Source organism: Lagopus leucura, unplaced genomic scaffold, assembly GCF_019238085.1.
Source record: "Lagopus leucura isolate 7727_CA_CO unplaced genomic scaffold, USGS_WTPT01 Super-Scaffold_1, whole genome shotgun sequence".
Lineage (NCBI taxonomy): Eukaryota > Metazoa > Chordata > Aves > Galliformes > Phasianidae > Lagopus > Lagopus leucura.
Genome location: NW_024962250.1, coordinates 40,639,405 through 40,662,077, shown reverse-complemented (window position 1 = coordinate 40,662,077; position 22,673 = coordinate 40,639,405). Strand labels below are relative to the sequence as shown.

The 22,673-nt window shown below is 40.7% G+C and overlaps 1 protein-coding gene across 2 annotated transcripts in view; it reads right to left on the bottom strand.

Annotated features, from left to right (window-relative positions):
• KLHDC1 (kelch domain containing 1) overlaps nt 1-22,234 on the bottom strand; it is a 28,344-nt gene extending 6,110 nt beyond the window's left edge. The window contains exons 1-9 of one of the 2 annotated variants that reach the window (XR_006178111.1): nt 22,012-22,234; nt 19,808-19,878; nt 17,712-17,829; nt 16,741-16,859; nt 14,821-14,899; nt 13,877-13,960; nt 11,925-12,008; nt 5,760-5,818; nt 681-793 (exon numbers count right to left, since the gene is read on the bottom strand). Coding sequence is in view for 1 of the 2 variants with exons in the window: in XM_042867176.1 (XP_042723110.1) it covers nt 681-793; nt 5,760-5,818; nt 11,925-12,008; nt 13,877-13,960; nt 14,821-14,899; nt 16,741-16,859; nt 17,712-17,829; nt 19,808-19,878; nt 22,012-22,113 (829 nt within the window). In the remaining variant the exon portion in view is untranslated. The remainder of the gene's footprint in view (nt 1-680; nt 794-5,759; nt 5,819-11,924; nt 12,009-13,876; nt 13,961-14,820; nt 14,900-16,740; nt 16,860-17,711; nt 17,830-19,807; nt 19,879-22,011) is intronic. The other variant, XM_042867176.1, reaches the window with a different exon arrangement.
• Between the last annotated feature and the right edge of the window lie 439 nt (nt 22,235-22,673).

Sequence of the window (22,673 nt, the reverse complement as noted above, 5' to 3'; positions counted from 1 at the left end):
ACAAAAACATCATTACTACATTATCTAGCACCATTTCAATCTCTGTAGTTTAACCTAGCTGTTCACTTACCAAAAGCATGCTGCATTGAAATCTGAAATTAAACTGTTTTTTTCTTTTCTTTTTGATACACTGAAAAAGCAGGCTGACGTTCCTATGAAAGCAGGTCAACATCCTTTTGGAAAGCATCCCCTCCCAATGGAACATATCTGTGACACTCAAAGCTATTTTCATATCCTGTCATGAGAAGATTGCCTTTTCTACAAAAGCTGCTCTTTCTAGAAAGGGAACACAGAATATGGAGACCACCTTACTTCCTATTTCACGTTTTGTAGCTGTGATTCATCCAAAAATGTACAAATAACACATTGATGTCATGCATCTTCTTACTGCAATTCATGTTCAGATCAACAGTTACCCCCTGCTCACACCTGAGTGTGTGAAACATTCGGTTTTTTTAAATCACAGGCAGCTCAGTGAAAGATTTATCACCATATCTTATCACTGTGCTGCACAACATGCACCTACATTTCTTTAAGAAGCAACATGGCAAGATAAATACTTAAAGTGTCAGAAGAACTCTGAAAAAACTCAACTCTAGTTTGAGAAAGACAACAAATATCACAGTGTATTCAGTTAGTACTGAAGTATACAATCAAATTATAACCTTTAAATTACTTACTTAAAGGAACATTATCAGAACTCAGTCCTCCAAAAAGAAAGAGTCTGTCATCTCCTATTGGAGTCAGGGTGTGCCATGATCGATCCTTTGGTTTCTCCCCACTGATACTAATTCTTGATGAAACAAAGAAACAAAAAGCAATTTTTTTAAAGAATGTTGAACATGAACCTGATGGGAAATTTAATGGTTAATTCAGTCTGTCTTAAAGGCAAGCTTGGATATTTTCCCAGCGAAAAAAACTGCAATTCAGCAATCTGAGTTTACCCTCAAGAAGAGCAGTGTTCAAATCTAAAGCAAGTGCTTTGACTGTCCTCTCAACAGTGACATAAATATCAGAGGAGAGGAGAAAAGCAGAGATTGCTATTTTGTTTGTTTTCTTAACATTACTGAAGCCACTAATTAACAAACAACTGAAAGCACTCAGGACAGCAAGGGAAGAACAGTATATTCAAATGACCTGCACAGCACACATAGGAATTTAAAACTGGAATGGAATTAAACTACAGAATTACTACCTTTCATTTCCTAAGAAGATAATTTTAAACGCTGCAAGGATGGTGGCTTTATGTCTCAGCCCAAGGGTACAGTATCTCTCCCAGCACTGTGCCTTTTCACATAATGGTGGGCTGCTCAAACTTTGAGGGGAAAAAAATGACTAAAAAGTAAAATTTGCAAGTATGAAACAGAAGCAGTTTATTATTCTAAAATTCAGTTCACGTGACAAAAGTAATGTTCTTCCAGATCTTATCGAGGTATTTCATTTTAGCTGCTGTTACATAATGCTTGAGATGAGAATCTGGATAAAGAAGCTGAACATTTGGGATTTCCTGTAGTGGGTGGCCTGAATTCACATCGCCTTAGTCTGGGCACTGTGGTGTATAGTTGCATCAGGTGGATTCCAAAAGTCAGCAGAGAAAGATACAGACCTCCAGAGGGCATCAGACCACCTTGTATCTCAGTCTAGCAAAAGGGAACTTCTCTTGCACATGTACCTAAATGTAGACACACACAGTCTAGGCTACCACATACTATGTTCTGATTTTGGAAAGATAACGAAAAGAACAGCTACAGACACCAGTCAGCTCTGTGGCAGGGTCAGACTCTTGCTGGACTGTCCATAGACCAAAAGAGGGGGACTTTGCAACAACCCACCCAGATTTTGTTTCCAAGAACAAATTACCTTTCTTTTTTTCCTACTTTGCTAAAGAGGGGTTAATGTAGTTTAGCCAGATGTGTGCTCTATCGATACTGCGATACAGCAGAAAGAGACAATAATCTGTATTTCCTTTACAATCCATGAAGAGAAACAGTTTCTTGAAGAGCAGAACTTGTGACACTTTTCAGATGTCTACCTTGGCAGCAGTTGTCTCATGCCAAAGAAGTGCCTGTTTCTCTAACTGAGCACAGAGGAAGCCCAGGGTGAGTAATGCAGGCACCTGCAGTTAGAGGAATCTCACTACTGCTGACTGTTGAGCAGCTCTCCATCTGGAAGCAAAGACTGAAGAATCACAGCTAATTAAACAGCAATTGCAAAACCGTTCCTACTAAATTTGGCACTGAAGTTGGAGCCAAGTTGACAACGCTTATTTAACTGCCTGCTTCACATAACTCTCCTATGAGATACTTCTCAGATCTGCAAAAGAGGCAGCCTCTGCTGAGATACAAAAGCTTTGATGTTTAGGAAAGTATGTACCAGATACTGATTGATACTGAGTGACAGTGTTTGAATCTTCCTTGCTACTGCTACAAAAAAAATACTGTGGTAATAGAAATATCATACTATTGGACATTTTTAATAGCAGGTTGGTGGAGCTCAGAGATGAAGTAAGTTCTGAGTAGCAGTAGGGTCTTTCCCTGCTCCACCTCTACCTGACAGTTTCAACACTGGACATATTAATGTGGCATCCTGGTAAGAGTGCCAGTGGTAAGAGACAGTATAAACTACGTTACTCTTCAAGAAGAAATGTTTTACCTCTGAAAATCACTATTTCTAACTTAAAGACATTCATTTAAAGGCCTTTATTTCAACCACAGTCTGTAAAAAGACCCTCCCAGTTACTCACATTTAGCATTTTTTTCTTCTGCGTAGCAGTTAAGATTTGGGGAGGAAGGTTTGAGGACAGAGCTCAAGAGGTGGGGGCAACATGGGGGCATTTCTTTAATCTTTTCTTTATACAGTTAACTCCAGGAAAGATCAGTCCTTAGCTCTGAGCCTTACTTGTGCTGGCAGGTAACAGTGGCAAGTCAAAGCTGCACCTGAGTAATGCAAGAGTATTTTTAAAGAAGCTTAACAATGAATACCGTGGTAAAAGACAACGACTATTACTGCAGTCCCATGCTGGAATATATTCCTGGATTAGCAAATTCATATGATGCAATTCCTTAAGAAACCTGTACAGAGTTAAATAAGAAAAAACCCGGTACGACTGGTTGGTAAAGCAGGCTGGTGAAAGTGTATGATGAGTCATGACAGCGTGTCAGCTCATGACAGGCCACAAGGCCTTCAATAAAATCACCAGTATGTTTGGAATTTTTCAGAGAAAATAATGAACAAGAGAATGTGGATGTTGGACTGTTCAAACCAACACCTCACCAGGAGATGTGGACTTCACAGTAGAAATCCAAACATCTGCAGCGTTCAGATAGCCAAACTTTTTAACCTGTGTTAAAAGTTTGACCCTCATTTGGCGATAATTCATGTGGGCAGTCAAAAAGCAACCTCTCTGCGGCTGCAGTGTCTGAGGTAACTCGTATCAAGATCAGAAAGGTTGCAGCTTGCTCTGTTTTTCATTTGTCATTAGAACAGAGGAATATGAAGTGATAGCATAAGAAAGGAAAGGGTAATTGCAAGAAACACCTGGAGCAGAAAATATTCACACTGATGGCAAGAAAGTCTGAAGGAATTTCCTCACTCATCTTCTGAGACAGTTTTTAGCTGGAAACAGATTGCCTGATTACAATTCACACTATTCACAGCTGCTGGTGCTCAAAGGATATGGGGTGATTTGGCTTATTTCTCACTCTTAATATGTAACTTCATTGGTTAAAAAACAGAAGAGAAAAAATGCCACTCTTTGTCTATCTCATTCTACACTGTGCAGAATGGTGGAACTTCTGGGACTACGTTCTTTAGCCTGGAGACGTTCCCTACAATGCCCAATTTCTAGTATAGCTACTGACAGTGACTCTATAATGGATGGATTTACCCAGAAATCATTTCCCAAGTAAGCTGAGCAAAGACAGCCTGTGGAACAGAGTTAAAATGTGAATACTATTTTGATAGTTCCTGAAAGACACGCTGAATTTTTGCTCCTCTTATAATTAGGAGATTAAATCTATTTTAGAGCTACTGTGCATGCTGACAGGTAGACTGGTGATATGAGATCATACCATAATAGATAATATATTTGTAGCTATAATTATTTGAAGAGAACACTGTCTTGCATTAGGCAAGTGTCCTTTTTTCCTGATTTGCAGATGACTGTGCCTGATCTGAATCCTTCCATTAGTGATGGTCTGAATTACTTTTCAGGCTCCTGTAAGATCGGACACCAAAGGGAGAGCAGAGGCTGCCTGTAAGAACAGCTTTTGATTAGCTACCCTGCTAGGTCTGAATAAATACGCACGGTGCAAACACCCTGCAAAGCTTTTTTGCAGCAGTGTCCCAAATTATCAGGCTATACTAAGTCACAGGTCAGTCCTCTGAGCTACTTTTGGATCACAATATAGACATAATTGGATACTGGAACAAGTTTAAAGGAATGGTTACATTCAGTATGCCCACCCTCAGTCTCAGACTATGTACGTGTACTTGTATGTAAAATCATCTGCTGTACTGAGGCCAGGAACAGAAAAATTTTGAAAACCTGGAAACTAGCTTTCACATGCCAATAACATGGATAGGAACTTTAATATGGCCAGCTTGGTCTTAGAACTGCAACTATGACACCTTTCCTTCAAGGCTTGATGTTCCTCTTACTGACCTGTCACTCAAGTGTCACAGCTTTCCTTTATTAAAGCAATAATAAAGTCAGTCAAACAGTAACTGTTTGTGCAACAATCAAAAACAAGGAAGCAATTACATCCAGTAACTGGCATAATCAATCCACCTGGAGGGAAAGTTCACTCTCTAAGAATAACAGTGGTGTCATCTAAGCAAAATATTCTTTGTTTTAAAACAACAAAGAAAATGGTCAATTAAGCCTTCAGTTAATCTTAAGTGCTGATGTAAGAAGTCTCCAAAGAGGTGCTTTTTTGAAAGGTCACTGTGAGACTTCCTTGTCCTGCTGCCCACCAGCACTAAGAAGGAATTGAGGGAGGACACCCTGCTTTAGCTCTTGTTTCAGAGGGCAGAGATTGGATCAGCAAGTCACAGATATCCATCATAGGTGCATGAAGCACATAAAGCTCTGGAGCAGCATCAGAATGTGCATAGAATTGTAAAGCTGCACTTTCTGGTCATTTCTGGGATTATCATTAGGTTTCCTTGCAGGTAGGAACAGAAGAGTGGTTATCACCTGTTGGTCTCCTGGTTTGTCTATAAGCTAACAATACATTCATTGACTCTATGCATGTAGTACTGAAAGTATAGGATAGCATTTAAAAATGCATGCTAATACTTCACATTGTTTAAAACTGAAATATTTAGGTCAGCTATTTTACCTAATTTAAAAAAAAAGTTTTAGATGCTTGAAATGGAAAAAATAAGAAAATCACCTTTCCTCAACCTGGACTGCAGAGAGCAAAATACATAGGAAAAGTATAGGAAAACACAGTATTCAGAAGGACATCAGAACTAGAATTCCATATGTATAAATGAACCCTTCACAGACATTAGGATGTTAAATCACTGCGTGCTGTGCTTGAAATAGCATTAACAATGATTTGGTGCGGAACAGAACAAGTGTAGTAACCCCTATCAAATTAAATTAAATTGAGATCACAATGTAACAGCTGTTGTAATTGTCCCCAAACTCCCATTCTCCTCTTGGAAAAGCTACAAAATCAACACTGGAACTACTCAACTGTGTGCTTCAATTTGCTACATTCAACTTTAAACATCAGAGAGAAAAAACTTACCTTCCAGACCAGGTCCAAGTGTCTAAATTCAGGCAGTGCAAATCATTCATCCTCGTTTGCTAAAATAAATTAAAAAATAAAAAAAAAAAAAAAAAAGAAGAAAGAAAGAAAATGTCCCAGTTAAGTTGTATTAAATAAACAATGAGCAACGTATTTCAGTGATACCATCCTAGGACAGAAAGAAACCTGTACCCATGTGCCTTAAAACAACTCTGCGCTGTGAGGCAGATGGAAAGCATTTCTTCTAAAAAACAAACAAGCAAACAGTAACAACCAAAAAAAACCCACCAGGCAACTCTCTGAAAGTAAACTGTCAGGAGTACACCTGGTAATAAAGCAGCGGCACTACGGAGTCACTTCTATTCTTAAACGATCTTTAATGAAGAGCTATGTGATACTCCTGGAGATGTGTTTAATTTTCATCCACAGAACTTGCAGTAGGCAATAGCAGAAGGTACAACACTCTATACGTAGCTTCTCAATTTTTATTTGCATTCTGGTTGTAACTACACATCTTCCTGGCTGCCTGCTCACTTATTTCTTGTAACATACTCAGTGCATGACATCCCACAGGAAGTTAAAAACATCTGTGTTTGTTTTTCTTGTCTGGATGGCAAGCCCTTTCACAAAGTTACTGCTGTCAATAAGGTTCCATGATCCTTTAGCATTTGCCATGGCAATAATAAAATGCATCAGTAAGAAGAATGGGAAATCAATGCGCTTGCATATATGCCTGTGTTTTAGAATGAAGTAATTGCCTTGAAAACATAAAAGGAGGGGGACTGGGAAGAGAATGTGAGAAAATTTCTTTGCTTGAGATTGTAGCAGTATTTTCAGTGCCTTGCAGTACACCTGACTGACATTTGTGATTCCCCTTGGTAGTACTAAACAGTATCTGAGAAGTAGGGAAATATAGCTTGCCTTACCTTACAATTTCTTTCTCCTAAGGCAGTCCATAGATCTATTAGAATAAGCCTTTCTCCAGCTTGTAGATCCTTTGAGGCAGAAACTAGACTTGTCATTTAAGTCAGAATAGGAGTAGTTTTATCGCTGAGAACTCAGCCAGTTAGTGAGTTTGAGAGACTTCCAGAGCAGTCCATCAAAGCTATGGAAGGTCTCTCAGCATTTGTCAGGGAACAGCAAGGTTTTCAAGACAGCTGTGGCCTCCTCTGACCTCTTATGTGCTAGCCTGTTTCTGTCCAGGGGAAGATGATGTTAACTAGTGTTTTGTCTTCAGATAAGCCAACAGACTTAAGAAAAACAGAATAAAAGTGCTTTTGTGCGTTGCCTGAGAAACTTTACCCCCACAAGAAGGTGAATGTAACAATAGAATCTGGTCCAACTAACAGCTAGTGAGATGATCTGTCTTCCACGACAAGTCTATTCAGCTTCCTGCTCCTTCAGGTGGCTCTGAAGGAAACGAGGAACACATCACACACGCAGAAAGCAAAATGCAATTACTGAGATTCTTCTGCTGTACTTGTACACAGTTAGACACTTGAGGATAGGGTGGGGAAAAAAACAACATTGTGGCCTCCAGAATTGCAAATATTTAATCGTCTTGGAATAACAGTTCAATACAGAGGACATGGATTAAAGGAGGGGAAGAAAGAAAGGTGCTGTTATATTGCAAATTAAGCTTTCATGAAGATGCTGTTCAAGACCTCTTAGCTGACTTTCCTCTCTTTAAAAAGGCAGAAGATGGAGCAGTTTTCAGTTCCTCGGTCCCTAGGAAATCAATGTATAATAACTTTACATGCTAATGTTTCAACAGATTGACAAATGAGCAATTACATCAACTTCACTCTGAATTCAAAACACAGCATCAGTTGGACATTTCTGTCTGAGATTCAGCCCTTTAACATAGCTTTAATAAATTAAAATGTCTATCTACTCAACCCTCATTAGGGAAACTATAAAGCTCACAGTCAGGTATCACACAGGCAAGTATGCCAAGTTTTCCTGCAGTTGCTCCTGTATTTATAACTCCCAGCTACTATATTTAATCACTCAGCTCATAATCCTACATTGGTTCTTAACAGGCTCAAAAGCATTAAGCATTGTAAGAGGGTCTGCATTTCCCTCCGAGCCACAAGGACTCAGATATCTTACATATCTATGGCATATTCATTTAGATGCAGCCCAGTAAACATTAACCAAGATCTGCTTTGTCTCAGGACTAGCATTCTAGTGTGATGAAAGGCACTAAGGGTGACATATTTATTGATCACTGCTGTTACAGTAAACTCAGTATAGCTCTCCAGGCTCAGATTTACAATCAAACAGCTATTACAACTCAAATCTTTGTAAAAGAAAGACTGCAGTTCAATGTATCTTCTTATCTTCAGTGACAAAAAGGTTAAAAAGAAATATAAGCATGCATACATTAGGCATCAGATGCGTGAAGAGCTGCTGAAAAGACTGCATTACTACTTCATCAATCTTTATACGAAAACTTTCTGCTTAAACATGAGACTTCACCATCTTTTGGACTAACTTTCCTTCCTTCCCACTTTCTCCCATTCCTGATTTTCAGGGTCTTACCTGGAGGAACAGAGTCCACATAATACTTCTGAGCCTGTTTTCAAATGATTCCTGGTACAATTGATTTTGATCATCATCTTCTTTTACCAGCTCTAGCTCCAACTTTGGAAAAAGGTGCCCTTTCCTCTCAGAAGGATGAATAGGAGAAGCCTCATGACACTTCCTGGCCCTTTCTGGTTCCTTGTAGAGCCTTTTCCCTGGGAAGATTTGTATTATGGTGAACTAGAAGGAGAAGGAGGAGCAGAGCAACCCCATATTTGCTCCTTAATTTATGGACAAAAGCAAGACTTCACCCTCTGGGGGGAGGTTACTCTTCTCAGGAACCGCAGTTCTTTACTGATGTCTTTAGCTTTCCTTCCCTGCTTCGTGTCTTACATTAACTCCTCACGCCTCACTGAATGTTTCCTAAACTCTGTAAGCTTCCTTCATTTATTTCTAGAATAGAAAGTGAATTGATAATAAGGTATCTCTAAGGTGGAAATTACACTTACTACTCTCATACAAAATTAAATACAGCTTTCCAAAATTTCACTCGTCTCTGATGTCCTCCCCAAGTGGCTTCAGTGAAATTTAGCAAGTGGTTATTAAGAAAGCAGGTGCTACTTGAGGGAGAGAAAAACCCTTTCAGGCTGGAGCTTTCTTGTATTTCTGAATCCTGCAGTGAAACAGACAGAATTAACAGAAGCCAGAGGGCACGTCCTCTTAGGGCATATCTAATTACACAACAGCTCAGTGGAGAAATCACAGGTGAGCTCCAGTTTACTAATAACTTTACTTGTGGGTAGCACAGGCTGTGTGGAAGTCTTAGCTGGAGTCACAGAGCAGTTCAATTGCAACAGGCACAGTGCAGCAACCCTGGCTTAGCTTGGACACAGCACACGATGCAATCCTGTTCTGCAAAGTACCTCTGCACTACAGAGAGACTGAGAGAAAGCCAGAGGGAGCAAAGCTTTGAAGGCCACAGAAGTACACAGAAATGAATGGTAGATCAGAAGGTCCTGAGCTGCAGATTTTGTTCTTCACATTTAGTTTCTCTCCCTCTCATGTCTGTAGACTTGCTAAATGAGAGGCAGGATTCAGTTCAGCTGTGGTTAGCAAGAATTCATTTACAGACCTCACAGCCTACTGCAGCTAACTGTGACACACGTATTTGCTTAAGACCAGATACTTTTTCAGTCTCTCCCACTACCCATTTATTTCCTTAGATGTTTGTAAATCATGTTTGTCCAAACCCACAGCTCTGGAAGCTACTGTTTGCAGTTTTGCCAGACAGAGGTGGGGATTCAGCAACAATCCAAAGATTGTGAGCCTGTATCAAAGGCAACATAATGCAGACTGCTAAGAATCAACACCATCAGCCTTGGTTACTTTCCTCTCTGATTGCCCTGAAAAGGTACTTGGGTAAAAACTTTTCCCTAAGCGGTGGGAAGAAATTCAAAGTGAATAACTGACTGCATATTTGATTTCTGTGGCCATTTTCCACCTGCCTTGATCTGTGTGTCTGGTCTCCATCTGAGCAAGCAGGAGTAAGCCATTTTGTAACAGAACTGTAGGCTTTCCCTGAGAAGAACGAAAAAAATCACAGCACGACTTTTATAGCTTGAAAAATAAGGAGAACCTGAATGGGGAAAAATTACAATACCTTGAGAATTCAACGTTTAGGTTATCAAAGCTTTCTAAGATGAAGCTGGTGTATGTTCACTATAGGACATTTCCAACCAACAGTTACTTAACTCCTTTTCTTGCATACAGTAAAACTATGGAGACAGAGTGCTTTCAAAAGCTCCTTTACTGTTACTTTTCATAGCAATAGAAAGCATAAAGGCTCATCTTCTAGCTGAATACAATTAAAGGCTATGAATCAGTAACAGGTAAAAAACAGGCTAAAACTGTAGCAATTTTTATAAATATGGATGAGTGAGTACACAGTAACTTAAATTAGGTGGTTTTTTTTTTTACTTGCCTCACAGAATGTTTCTCACATTTCTTATGAATTCCAGCTCATATGGAGACGTATAAAAATATTATCTTACCTATGCTTTTGCAGCAGCTCTAAGAAGAGTTGGTACATTTTCCCTCCCATAACAAAACTAATCTGGCAAAGAACTTTCCAGATGCTTGGTGAAACCTACATTAGTTAAGACTACTCACTACTATCTCTGTTTTTAGACATAAGAAAGGGATATATATTATTAATATTGAATTGCTGCCTCAGGCCTAAATACTTACATTTATTTTATACTTCAACAGAGAAGAAGTGCAAGGAGAAAATTTCCTCTAACCAATGCTAGAAAAATTAAATGTTTTATTGAGATTTTAGTATCTCCCTACTTTCCAGTGGTAGCTTCAAGTTCCTTAGGTACAGATGACCAACCATAGGATTATACCTGTGACTTTTGTTTTCCCCCAGGTGAAAAAGCGCTAAGAAAGTAAGGAATTTAAGAGTTAAGACAATACAGTGAGAACCCAGCTTTGCTTTAAATATGCACAGTACATCATCTACATCTCTTTGCCCTTGATGATTCCTAAGTGGCAGCAGGTTTAAGACAGTGTACTAAATGGTACAGTCTTAGATCAGCTATCAAGAAAGTACATACAAACCTTACTCTTGCAGTCAAGAGCCTCTATTGGACACACAGAAAAGAGCTGTTGACAGCAATGTCTCCAATACTCTTCACATATTCTTTAACAAGGACACAAAACAGGCTGAAGGTAAAGACAGACTGCAAAACTGGAGTTCAGAGAGCAGAGGAGAGGCTTAATGGGACTGAGATGACTGCTGGCTGCAGCAGCCTGTGCTATCAGATAACGTGCTGCAGCTTGCTGGGCCAGCTTGAACTTACAGAGCCATGAGCTTTGTGTCCAGACATTGTAATCACATCCTGCTTTTCTAAATGACCATATTTCAGACACTAGTATGCAAAAAATAGTTTAAATTATCAAGCCAGCTGAAATCTGGTATTTCCAACCTTTCAGAAGCATGTGTTGCAATTGTAAATATAAAATATAAATCAAACACACTATAATAAACTTCAATTTCTCAGCAGGTAAAAATGAGGAAGAAATGACTGTTCTGACATAGTTTCCCTTTCTCTAGGAAAGAAAAATAGCACAAGCTAAAATCCTGGTTGTGTTCACTACTTGCTATCATTTCATTAAGCAATGCATAAACCTGTAATGCTGTACCAAGCACAGAATGCTAGCATCCCTCCATTTATTAAAATCTGATCTGTTGTCAGGTTTGTTCTCTCTCTGCTTCTCAAGAAGCATCTCCTACAGATGCAGGTCAGCCATTTTTGTTGATTTCTAAGCATTTACATTTATCATACAGTCAATCTGTTTTTCCCTTTTTGGTACAATTCATATTTCAGCATCAATACTGTAGACAGAAAGACAGAATCTCCATTTTGTAAGGCACAGGGGAATGAAAGAGCATTCTGAGTTCACCACTCATAAACATACTGGTTAGGCCAGTAATGCTTTGGACTTGTTTCTACTGCAAAAATAATTTGCTTTAAACAAACAAACAAACAAGAAAAAAAACCTTCAAAACAAGGAAACACAAACTCTACCAAAAAAAAATAACGTTACCACCAATAAATGTTTTAATTATACACTAACCAGCACTCGTCCTCCAAAGATGTATCCTTTATTTCCCAGTACAGCACACGTGTGGGCTGCTCGAGGCTGAGGTGGATCTCCACCCTGGAAGGATCAACAGATGTTATTTCACAACGTGGTCAAAGTGTCAGCCAAGGACTCGTGGGCAGTGGGTCACAAAGGCCAACAGGCATCGATAAATAATTTATAAGCACATCCAAGACTCCACAGGCATTAGAAAATACACACAGCTGCTAAGGACAGCTTCCAATGAGTTCCTTCAGTTGCTAATGCTTAATGTATTCCCTCCTGGTCTAATTTATCAATGATTTATTCAAGTGAAATTCAATTCATCTATCTTTACTTCCTAAGCATGAAATTAAAATAACACATCAGTAACTGCTGATATATTCCAGGAAACTTTACTTTTTCCCAGGTGCAAACTATCAGGAACTGGTACCAGACATCTCTGGGATCAGATTCTTAGTGTTTGTGTAACACCTAACAGCCACATGCTACAAAATCTTCCCTGGGTAAGTTGGAAAGAGATAGCTTTTATTTTTAAACAATAATTTCATTTTTTTGCATTTAATTTTGTAGGAATTTCAGAACATCTGGTAAATAAAACAAAACCTATGGCAACAGACCTTGTTGCCATATACCTCTAATGAGTCTTTCTGTAAACTCAGCAGGATTTTCTGAATCTCTACATTATTCTATTTAATATCAGTATTTTACTGGGAAACTGAGCATATCCACTCCTTTGGAAGACTACTGAAATACTGTATTTGCTGGAGGCTATCTGGTCTGTTTATTCTAACATGACTGCATGGCTATGAGGGATTTGTTGAAACATTTTTCAATACTAGGCCCCAAGAGAATACAGCAACTGCATTTACCCAGCACTCAAATAATGCACACGTAACCCCCTCATATTAACCAACATTTGTACTTCACAAATAAAGACTGAAGGCCTCATCTAACAATACAGATAGGTTTTCTGTCTCTCTCTTGGCCTTTTTTAAGGCTATGAGGGCTGAATGTTAAACCAAGAGAGCGTCAATTTCAAGACCACTGTTGCTATCACTCACACTGACTGACCTATCAGCTTTATGAAAAAGGAGAGGGGAAAGAAGGGAGGAAGAAATCCCCTGGCCAGCCTTAAATTCTCATAGGGCCAACTCTCAGTTATCTGTGAAAATTCATCCACGTTGCAGATTAATTATACACGGTTGCAATCAACCAAACAGCTTCACATCAAAACAGATCAACAGTGTTCATCAACACCAGCAGACACCACTAAAACCATTCATACATTTACACCACACACTGCCCAAAGACCTTTGCTGTGTCCCAGAAGGCCTCTGCTAGGACATGCAGCATGGCTTAATGCTTATGCCCCAGCTAAGGAACGTTTCCAGCCCTGAAAGAACTACAGGACAGCCCAAGAGGCAGCAGAATGCATTCTGCAGGACCCACGTGTGCTGTGCAAGGGCCACTGAAATGCCTCCATGCTCTGACTGATTCTCAGCACCTCTCTGCTATACACAATAAATGGTTTTGGGGAGTATTCCAGTGCCTCATCCTTCCAGTAATGGAGAGCTGACAGTAATTTTGTATTCCCAACATCTGAAGTCTGAATACAAAGCTCTGCATTCTAGGTATGAAATACTGTAGCATCTAATCTATACATATTACAAATAGCTCTCTGAACCTTTCTATATTTTTAGTCTCAGAACATGACAGAAAAAACCCAACACCCATCTAATCACATCCTGGAGGGAAAAAGTCACGGTGTCAAACCTTGAGTCCTGCACATTTCAGTTCTGTCAAGCATCCCCGTTCAGCGTTACAAACCAGTGTGACACTATGCATATTCAAATTGTCCTGACATCAATTTCTAGAGCTTGGGAACTATTCAAAATGCAGGAAAAGCACAATTATCTCAGACAGCAAGACTTAAAAACACTCACTCTAATTGCGGGTTGAGACCAAGTTTGTGTGTTTGTATCAAAAACATGAACATCATTATGCCATCCCCAGAAAATCTGTCCTTCCTAAAAGAGAAGTTCAAAAAATAAAAAATGTTATTTCATCTTAAAATTTATGTGCTCATTAAAGGGTACAGACTGAGAAGTGATCTACCAAAAAGAAAATAAACTAAACTATTTTATTTAAGGAAAAAAAACCAACGTGGGCTGTTTTAAAGTGCTTTAGAGGAACTTGGGTGTGGTTAAAGCAGACCAGCAGCAGTCAGGAGCATTAGGGATGATGGCTCTTCTGCAAACGAGCTTTGAGCTCCAAAATCAGTGGCTGCAGTAGGCAAGTTCTACAATATATCTTATTGCACAGAGTAGTACATTTCCTGCAAGGCAATATAGCATGTGAGCTAAGGCTCTGCACTCCTTTGAATGCATATCTATTAATTCATGTGAATGAACACTTTCACCAGACTCCTTCCTTCTGCCATCTGTAGGAGCTCATTACAGTCATTAAAGCACCTGGCATTGACTTGGTAAAGAAATTAAGAAAAACCACCAGTGGTGTTTGTCCATTACATCTGTGAAGCTATAATATTCCCTGCTATTACTTCAAGGAAAAAAAGAAAATCTAACATACTCTGGGAGTTCTATGCTTAAAATACACTTTCAGATTTTAAATACTGTCTTTGTTTTTACTTTCACAGCATTTTGTTTCATTGTACTCAAAGCCTAGCAGTGGGTGCTACAAATAAATGCTCAACCCCATTCCAACATGTAAATTTGAGTCTTCTATTGAAAATCTCTTGTTGCATTTGTGCTGATTCTACACATAAAAGACAATCAAGCAGACCTTCACACCTAGTGAGCAAAGCAAAAAGGCCATGTTTTGACAATCAGGAAGGACAAAACATTCTAAGTTGTGGGAAATCCCTTACCCAAAATGCATCATGGACATCAAAGCAATCACTCAGCTCATTGTGCTTCCTACAGCCATAGCCCCCAAAATATATTAGCCTGAAACACCAACAGAAAAAAGAAGTTAGCTTTTAACATAGCATTCAAATGAATAAGCTGTAATGATCAGTTTCAAGTTTTGCTTTACCTACTGTATTATGAATAACACAAATACAAATATTTCACGTTGCACCTAATTACACAGAGAACCTTTCCAGCACGAAGGTAGAACTGTTACAGTCCTCTGTGCCTGACAAAAATCCACCTCTATGAGGAGGGAGATACAAGATACCTCCAAGTGCCCACTCTGCATTCCTCCACCCACAAGTTTATCACAGTCATGTTTGCAGACACAAGGCAAAATGACACATTACACACAAGGCAGAACATCTCCACGCTTTTTCCACTTCCCATGCTTCTGCAATATTTGTTAGCTTTCCATAAACCCCCTTTTTCAACTAATGTTCCCAAAGCTCAGCTCACAAAGTCCTTCCATCACTTAAGAGATTCTTCCAACTAAAAGTTACTAAACATGCTGCAGGCATCCTCACACACCTCCCAGCCTCATATTCCACCCATCAAAGAGCCATCCACAGGAAATGGCTCCTAAAGGTTTGTTTAACTTCAACATTTGAGGGTATTTGGTATCTTGGGAGAGGGCAATTAAGGAAATGATGCCATGGTGAAGTCATTCCAGACTGACATTCCTAAGCAAACAGTGAAAGCATCCTGCAGTACACTAAGATCTGCAAATTCACACACCTTGTGAAATTCTAATGTGCATAGCTGGGCCCCACGTGCTCTTGTTAAGCAAAAAGGTTATGCTGGTTACACTCTGCCACCTGAAACAGGTGATCTCAGTGTACTGATTAAGTTTATCTATTCAGACTACCGTTTAATTTTGAATGATCTTGCATTAATAGCAAATGAAGTTTGCTTCAAATACACGGAGACACTGGAGCAGGTTGCCCAGTGAGGCTGTGGATGTCCCTCCCTGGAAGCACTCCAGGCCAGGTTGGATGGGGCTGGGAGCAACCTGCTCTAGAGGGAGGTGTCCCTGCCTGCAGCAGGGCTTGGAACTGGATGATCTTAAAAGTCTTTTCCAATCCAAACCATTCTGTGATTCTAAGACACAATTTTCGTTTATCTTGTAGTTAAATTAGAATTACAAAACCAAGATACAGCCCAGATACATCATACAGCTTAATCTGAACATCTCTAATGTAGAATCCATAAGAATCATTTACATTTTTGAAATGTTTAGCATACACCATTTTCTTACTCAATCACAATAATTTTGTCATAAATAGCTGACATCACTCAGTTGTGACAAGAGATGCCACAATCCAGCAACCTTCCATAATAACTGTAAAATCTGATGTAAAATATGTTTTAGCTAAGCATTTTTTTCCCCAAATATGCTCAGTAATTATATAACACACACATGGGCTGGCTTGGATCTCACAATGCAACGATACTGACATGTCCTTGCGATTCTTAGTACTTGTATGCTACTGAAAATACTGCAAAATATACTAAATATACCCTATTGCAGGAAATAAATTAATAGTTACATAACGCAACAGAAATTCAATGTCATTTCTACACTGATTTCTTTTAATTTCTGGAAGTAATACAAGTGCAATAGTTTTTACCCAAAGCCTCAAAGCAACCCAGAAACTTTCCCCGAGCTTCCTAACCCTCTCCTAAAGCAGGTTTATACTTACCATTCATTCAGCTCACACGTGAGAGAACTCTGGTATAAAGTTAGGAGAGTCACACAAAATCCCACAGCAACTCAAGCTAAGATTTAGTGTCACACATCACCAGCCTGTGTTCTCTTCATGTTATAGCACTCCCTCTCTGCAGTCAATACATAATACATATTGTTAATGTGTTACCTGTCCTTGTACACCCAGCAGGAGAGCTTGTCACGTGGTGTAGGAGGTTGACCTTTAAAATTGGTGATTTTTTTCCACCTATAGGTTCCATTTTTTGTTCGCAAATTAACATAATACAGCTTAAAAGAAAAACAAAATCACAACATTTTCAGTATAAATGGTGCTGAACGATCTGGCACAAAGCAGCACCAAAAACAACATCCCTACCCCCAGAATATGCTGTTCCTTTAAAAATAAAAACACAGTCTGAACTCTATAATAGATAGCAACGCATGGCAAGAGCCCCATTCACCACAAAAACACAATTAAAATATGAGTAGCCAGTTTCCTTGCCTTCTCTGTCGGACCAGTATAGTAATACCCTGCTCCTCCTGCCAACAGAAGCCTTGTAAGCAACCTGCAACAGCTCTCTGTTCAGTTCTAATAACCACAGGTATTTCTCCCTAACCTAAATGGAATACCCACACCAAAATCAGCAGTGTTTGAGAAGGGACTGCTAACCTGAAAGGTGACGGCAGCCTTCCTATCAGTTATTTTCTAGTCTGCACTGAACTCTGCCTGCCTCTGCACTAAATGATAGCAAAGCCGCTTCGCTCTTTGGTTACTGTGAAAACCAGCAGTTATATTTTATCTACTGCTCATTATGTGAGGAAGGTAATCACCAAAGTGATGTACAAGATCAATTTCAACTGCCACTATCAATTTTTTTAAAGTCCTCAGGAAAGCTCTGGCAATTCTTAGAAAGAAAATGTTTCAAACTGAGTCTCGTTCTGAAGCTACGATTCAACAAAAATCCAAAGAAAAAAATAAATGGAGTTGAACATTAAAACAGAAAGGGGTTTTTTTTGGTCAGTTTAAAAGTACACTTTTTCTACAAATGAGAGTTTTTCCTTACATTTCTCCTTATTTCAGTCAGGTCAGTATTCCTGTTTGTTCAAATACGACACGTTATGAAGAAAAGAACACAATACCCGATTACTGTATCCTTTATCATCAAATCCACCAAAAATGTACAGCTTCCCATTAATGCTCGCTCCACAGCTTCCTGACATGGAGGTAGGCAGCTCTCCTTCCATCAGGTGCATCGTCCTGCAATTTGGCAAGTATATTAAGTCTCACAATGCTGTTTCCAAACATGCTAAAATGAACAAACTCAAAGTACAGGTATTAATGATTTTTGTGCTTAAAGCTAAAAACACAGTTGCAGTGTGCTGGCTATAACTAGTAGAAACCACAGCTGATACAGGAAGTCAGGCTCTGGTGGTATAAGAGTGCTTTCACTTGAATATTGTGCATGCATTTATGAAGCTTCTCAAATTAAAAGGCTATTATTATGGCTAAAAAAATAGTTATTAAAACACTGGAAATAGTATTAGTGATAATTGCAAAAACTCCTGAAATTAGAACATGGTATTGTTCTTTATAACTGAAGTGGAGAACTGAGGCAGAAGTAGAAATACAGGTCTGCAGTTCTCACTAATTGTGGTACTGGGTCACACCTCAATCAGTCACTCCTCAAACCACAGTTTGCACTGTATTTAGCACAACACAAAAGCTTTAACAGTGTCAGTTTCATCAAGGAGCATTCTGTCCTCCTGCCACAGTCTACAGTCCCCAGCCTTCTCCTTGCCAGTGTCACCTACAAACCAGTAATTTCTGTTATGTCTCTTTCCTCAGGCACGGCCTCCCATCTGGTTCCAGTATTTCTTTTCTCTGCTAGGCCTACTGACCAGACAATCCCATTCACTCCCATCGTTGCCACATCTGCACTTCAACCAGATGCCTTCAGTTTCTACCACTGGTGACCATAGAGAAGAGAAGGATTCATGCAGCTTTGAGTTCTGATGCTCGACCTTATTCCAGCCTACAAGAACTGAAAGCAGTTTCCTTTAAAAGGAAAAGCTTTACATGTCCTTAATCACCAGATGTGAACGATGAACGTGTGACCTTACTGAACACTGTGCTGGACAGCAGCAGTACGGGGCACTGTGCCCAAGTATCTTTGCTCTGCCATCAAAGCCACCTTCCCCTTCTCTGCTCTTGCTCTCTCGTTCCTGTGTCACGCTGTGCACCCAGCTGTATGCACACAACTGCTGGTGCTGGAAGTGAATGAGCTCAAGAACTGATCCATCTGAAAACTAAGTCTGAAAAAAAGAGAAGTTAAATATAACTCGGATCGCTTTCCTGATCCAATTTCCTACGTGCCCATATAAACAGCTGTACCAACACACATGATACAGCAACACGGGATGGGGGAAGGAATAAGAGAGGATATGGGGTTGCTTTGGCCAGCCCTTTCACCAAAAGACACAGACAACAACAGCCAGAATGCTGCTTTCAAAGTCAGTCATTTGACCAAAGCGTGGAATTTCATACATACTATAAGATGCTCTCCTGAGACAGACCTGATCCCCTTCTTCCTCAATTTCAAATTGATGTTTTTCATATGGGTAAGCAAGAAATACATAAACAGTTGGGATACTAGAAAAGCAGCTGGCAGAGCACACATATGAACCCAAATTAATCCTACTTGACAGACTGAACACAATTACAGTAGATTCCGTAGTAAAACTTTAAACAGAAGCATTATTATCTCTCTGTATAGGATATATAAGCAGAGTAAATAAAAAATGCAATGATTAAAGTGCTGAAGACATGCAAGATTTGGTTAGTTAAGAATTACTTTTACAAATGCACTCATAACACAGTTATAAGTAATAGCACAAATACATGTAATTGTAAATAGATCTACAATAGTCCTTGAACATTAATGTATGGAGGACAAGGCACAAGTAAAATACATCTATTCTAACAGCAGAGACTTAAGTGGCCATTTCAAACGTTCTTTCAAGAAAAAAAGCAAAGCAAACCCCACAATCATATTTAAGCAATTAATGTGTAATTTGGAAGTACACATGTCTGTTTTCCAGTCTTCGCATTACACACCTGCAATGTGAACTCCCAGTAACCAATAACTCACATAACTGAAGTCTCTGCATGGCAGCTAACTATAACCTACACAAATACCAATTTAGTATATTAATTAAATATAAATAATTCAACTTACCATAACCCGCTATCCATTTCATAGATCCAGAGCTCATCATTAGGCAAATACACTTCATTTTCTTCAATCGACTAAAACGGAACAAAAAAAAAAATCAGATGTTTAATCACTCATATATTATGCACCATATATTTTAAAATGAATACCAGATCACGTTACTTTGCAACATGGAATGCTCTTAAGGATATGACCTACCAGAACAGTCATGCTTTTTTGCTCTGGTCGTTACCTTTTCGAGCACGCAGCTCAATAATGCTAATAATTTACATTTTATACTAGAAGTTCAAAGAAGATGTTTTTCCTTTTACTCTGGGTCCTTCCTCAAGTCACTGAGGCAATTCCAGGCAGAACATAGCAAAACAAAGAGAAAAGCATAACTGAAAGGCACATGAGCAGTTATGGGCAGCAGCAGCATGAAGGACCTTAACCAATTGTCAAATACAGAAAAGCTTAATGGATGTCGTAACATGAAGAAGAAACCCGACTGCTCTGTGAAACAGGAGCCGTATATGAAAGAAAAATAATTTGGGAAAGGATACGAGAAAGGATAACAGCCAGGAAAAGCAAATCTGAAAGAATGTGATGGCAGAACTCCAGCTGGGCAACTATTGTGTCATTATTGCCTTAACCTTTGCGAGGAATTAAGGGAATAAGCAGCCAGAGAAATAAAAAGCATAGATAAAAATGAAATGAACGAGAGTACACGAGCTCATACACAAAATGGAAATGTAGTTATTAATTACTGATATTCATTACTTGCCCTTATTATTACCTCATCAATTTGAGAGGTGTTGAACAGGCAAACAAGCACTACCTTTGGTACACTTTATCCTGCCAGGTGCCTTTCTCTGCCATAGCATACAGTTCGCAGCTTTAAAAGAAGCGCAGAAGTCTGCTATATTTAATCTAGGTACAACTGAGGCCAAGTATTTGCTGGAGAACCAGCTCTGAATAATGTCACTGGGCAATAGGCCACCAACAGCACGTAAAAGGTAAAAACAAAGTCATTTGTTTTTGTGAGCGGTTACACTAGTCAGGTCAATCCAACCTGCGTTTCTGAAGACTATGGCACAGAGATTTCCAGGGAGTTAGATGCTGCACAGCTATAGAGTATTACTGAATTTAAGGGCAAAGAAGTGTATTAGACCTTCCTGAATGTGACAGATCATCTGATGTGTTCATATTTGAGAGGCAGTTAACTTCCTCAAAGATAAACCACGACATCTTCCTCCTACACCACCTACTGAAGGCCCTAACAGGAAAGAACCCTGCAGGAACAGCTCACAGGACACTTCACAGCTTCCCAACAGCCCTTCAGTTTCTCTCTATATATTTTCAATACTGGCAGCACAACTCCTTTCGGGTCAACTGATCAAGCATGGGAGCACAGAAATCCTTCAGATTCCACAAGCCACTCAGCTCTATCCCATTGCTTAAATTGAGCACTTCAGAGAAGAACTAAGAACCACAAGAATTTGTTTACACCAGAACTGACAGTGATGCCTTGAAGGCAAAGAGCAGGTGTGTTTTCAGCCTGATACCAGCTTAGCTGTGAACCAACAGAACTGCTTTCTAAGGAAGAAAGCATGCTGCACTTAACTACTAATAAGCAAAAAACGCAGGGACTCAACAACAAGAGCACAAATTACACGATGGAGAAAGAAAAACAAACAACAAAACATCCGCAAATTAACGCTGACACGCCCGAAAGGAAGGAGGAAAGGTATTTAGCCCAGAGCGGTCGATCACAGGTTGAGGAAGGGTCGGGCTCCAGGCAGCCTTCCTGAGCGGGGTTCAGTGAGAACCCAGCAGGACGGTTAGGAGCACGGCGGGCTCCTCCCTCACAGCAGCCACAACAGCCACGCCCAACGCCCACCCCGCGCGCCGCCGCCGTTTGAACCTCCCGCCCCCACGGAGCGCGCCGCCGCAACGGCCAATCAGCGCCCGCGCTGAGGTAAACAGCGCCGCGCCGCCGGCCCGCGAGGGGCTGCACCGGCCGAGGGGGCGACGCGGAGCGGCGGGGCAGCCTCCTCTCAGTCTTGTCAGTCCCCCGTCAGCCCCGCTTAGTGCCGCTCCCTCACACCAGGGCGCCTCAGCCCCGTGAGGAGTGCGCGCCCCCCCGCCGCGCGGCTACGCGTCCCCCGCTCGCTTTCCCTCTTCTCCCCTCGCCCTCGGCGCCCTCCGCCCACCTCCTCCCGCCTTACCACGTATCCCCCCCACACGTAGAGAAAGTTGCCGTCCACCACGGCGCAGTGACCGCTCCGCTCCTCGGCCACGCAGAACTGCTCCATGGAGTCTGCCGCCATCTTAGGGAGGAGGAGGAGGAGGAAGCAGCTCGCGTGCCTCAGCGCTCGCGCCCCGCCAACGTCTCCTCTAAGAGAGGCTGCGGCTCGGCGCCGCTCGCTCCCCTCGGGCGGACGGGAAGCGAGGAGGGTCCAAAGGGTGGGGCGGCGGCGGGCTGCCCTCTGCCCTGTGCCCCGGCGCTGCAGGCGGGGCAGGCTGGCGGCGGGGCTGTGCTCAGCTGGCTGTTCGCGGCTCTCCCGGAACGGGCACTGTCAGAGAGGGTGCACAGCCGTGTGTATCTGGTGAGGGGCACGGAGAGATGGATTTGAGGCCTGAAACCTGACGGTAAAAGCACGGGAAGGTGCCTAGAGTAGGATACCTGAACATAAAGCCAGTGCAGGAGTCGGAAGAGAAGCTTGTGTTGAGGCAGAGCTCAACGTGGGACGTGGCTTAGGACAACCATAGTGAAACTTGGCTTGTTCAGCATGGAGAAAAGAAGGCTGCGGGGTGACCTCATTGCAGCCTGCAGTACCTAAAGGGAGCCTGCAGACAGGAGGGGAATCAACTATTGGAAAGGGGAGAG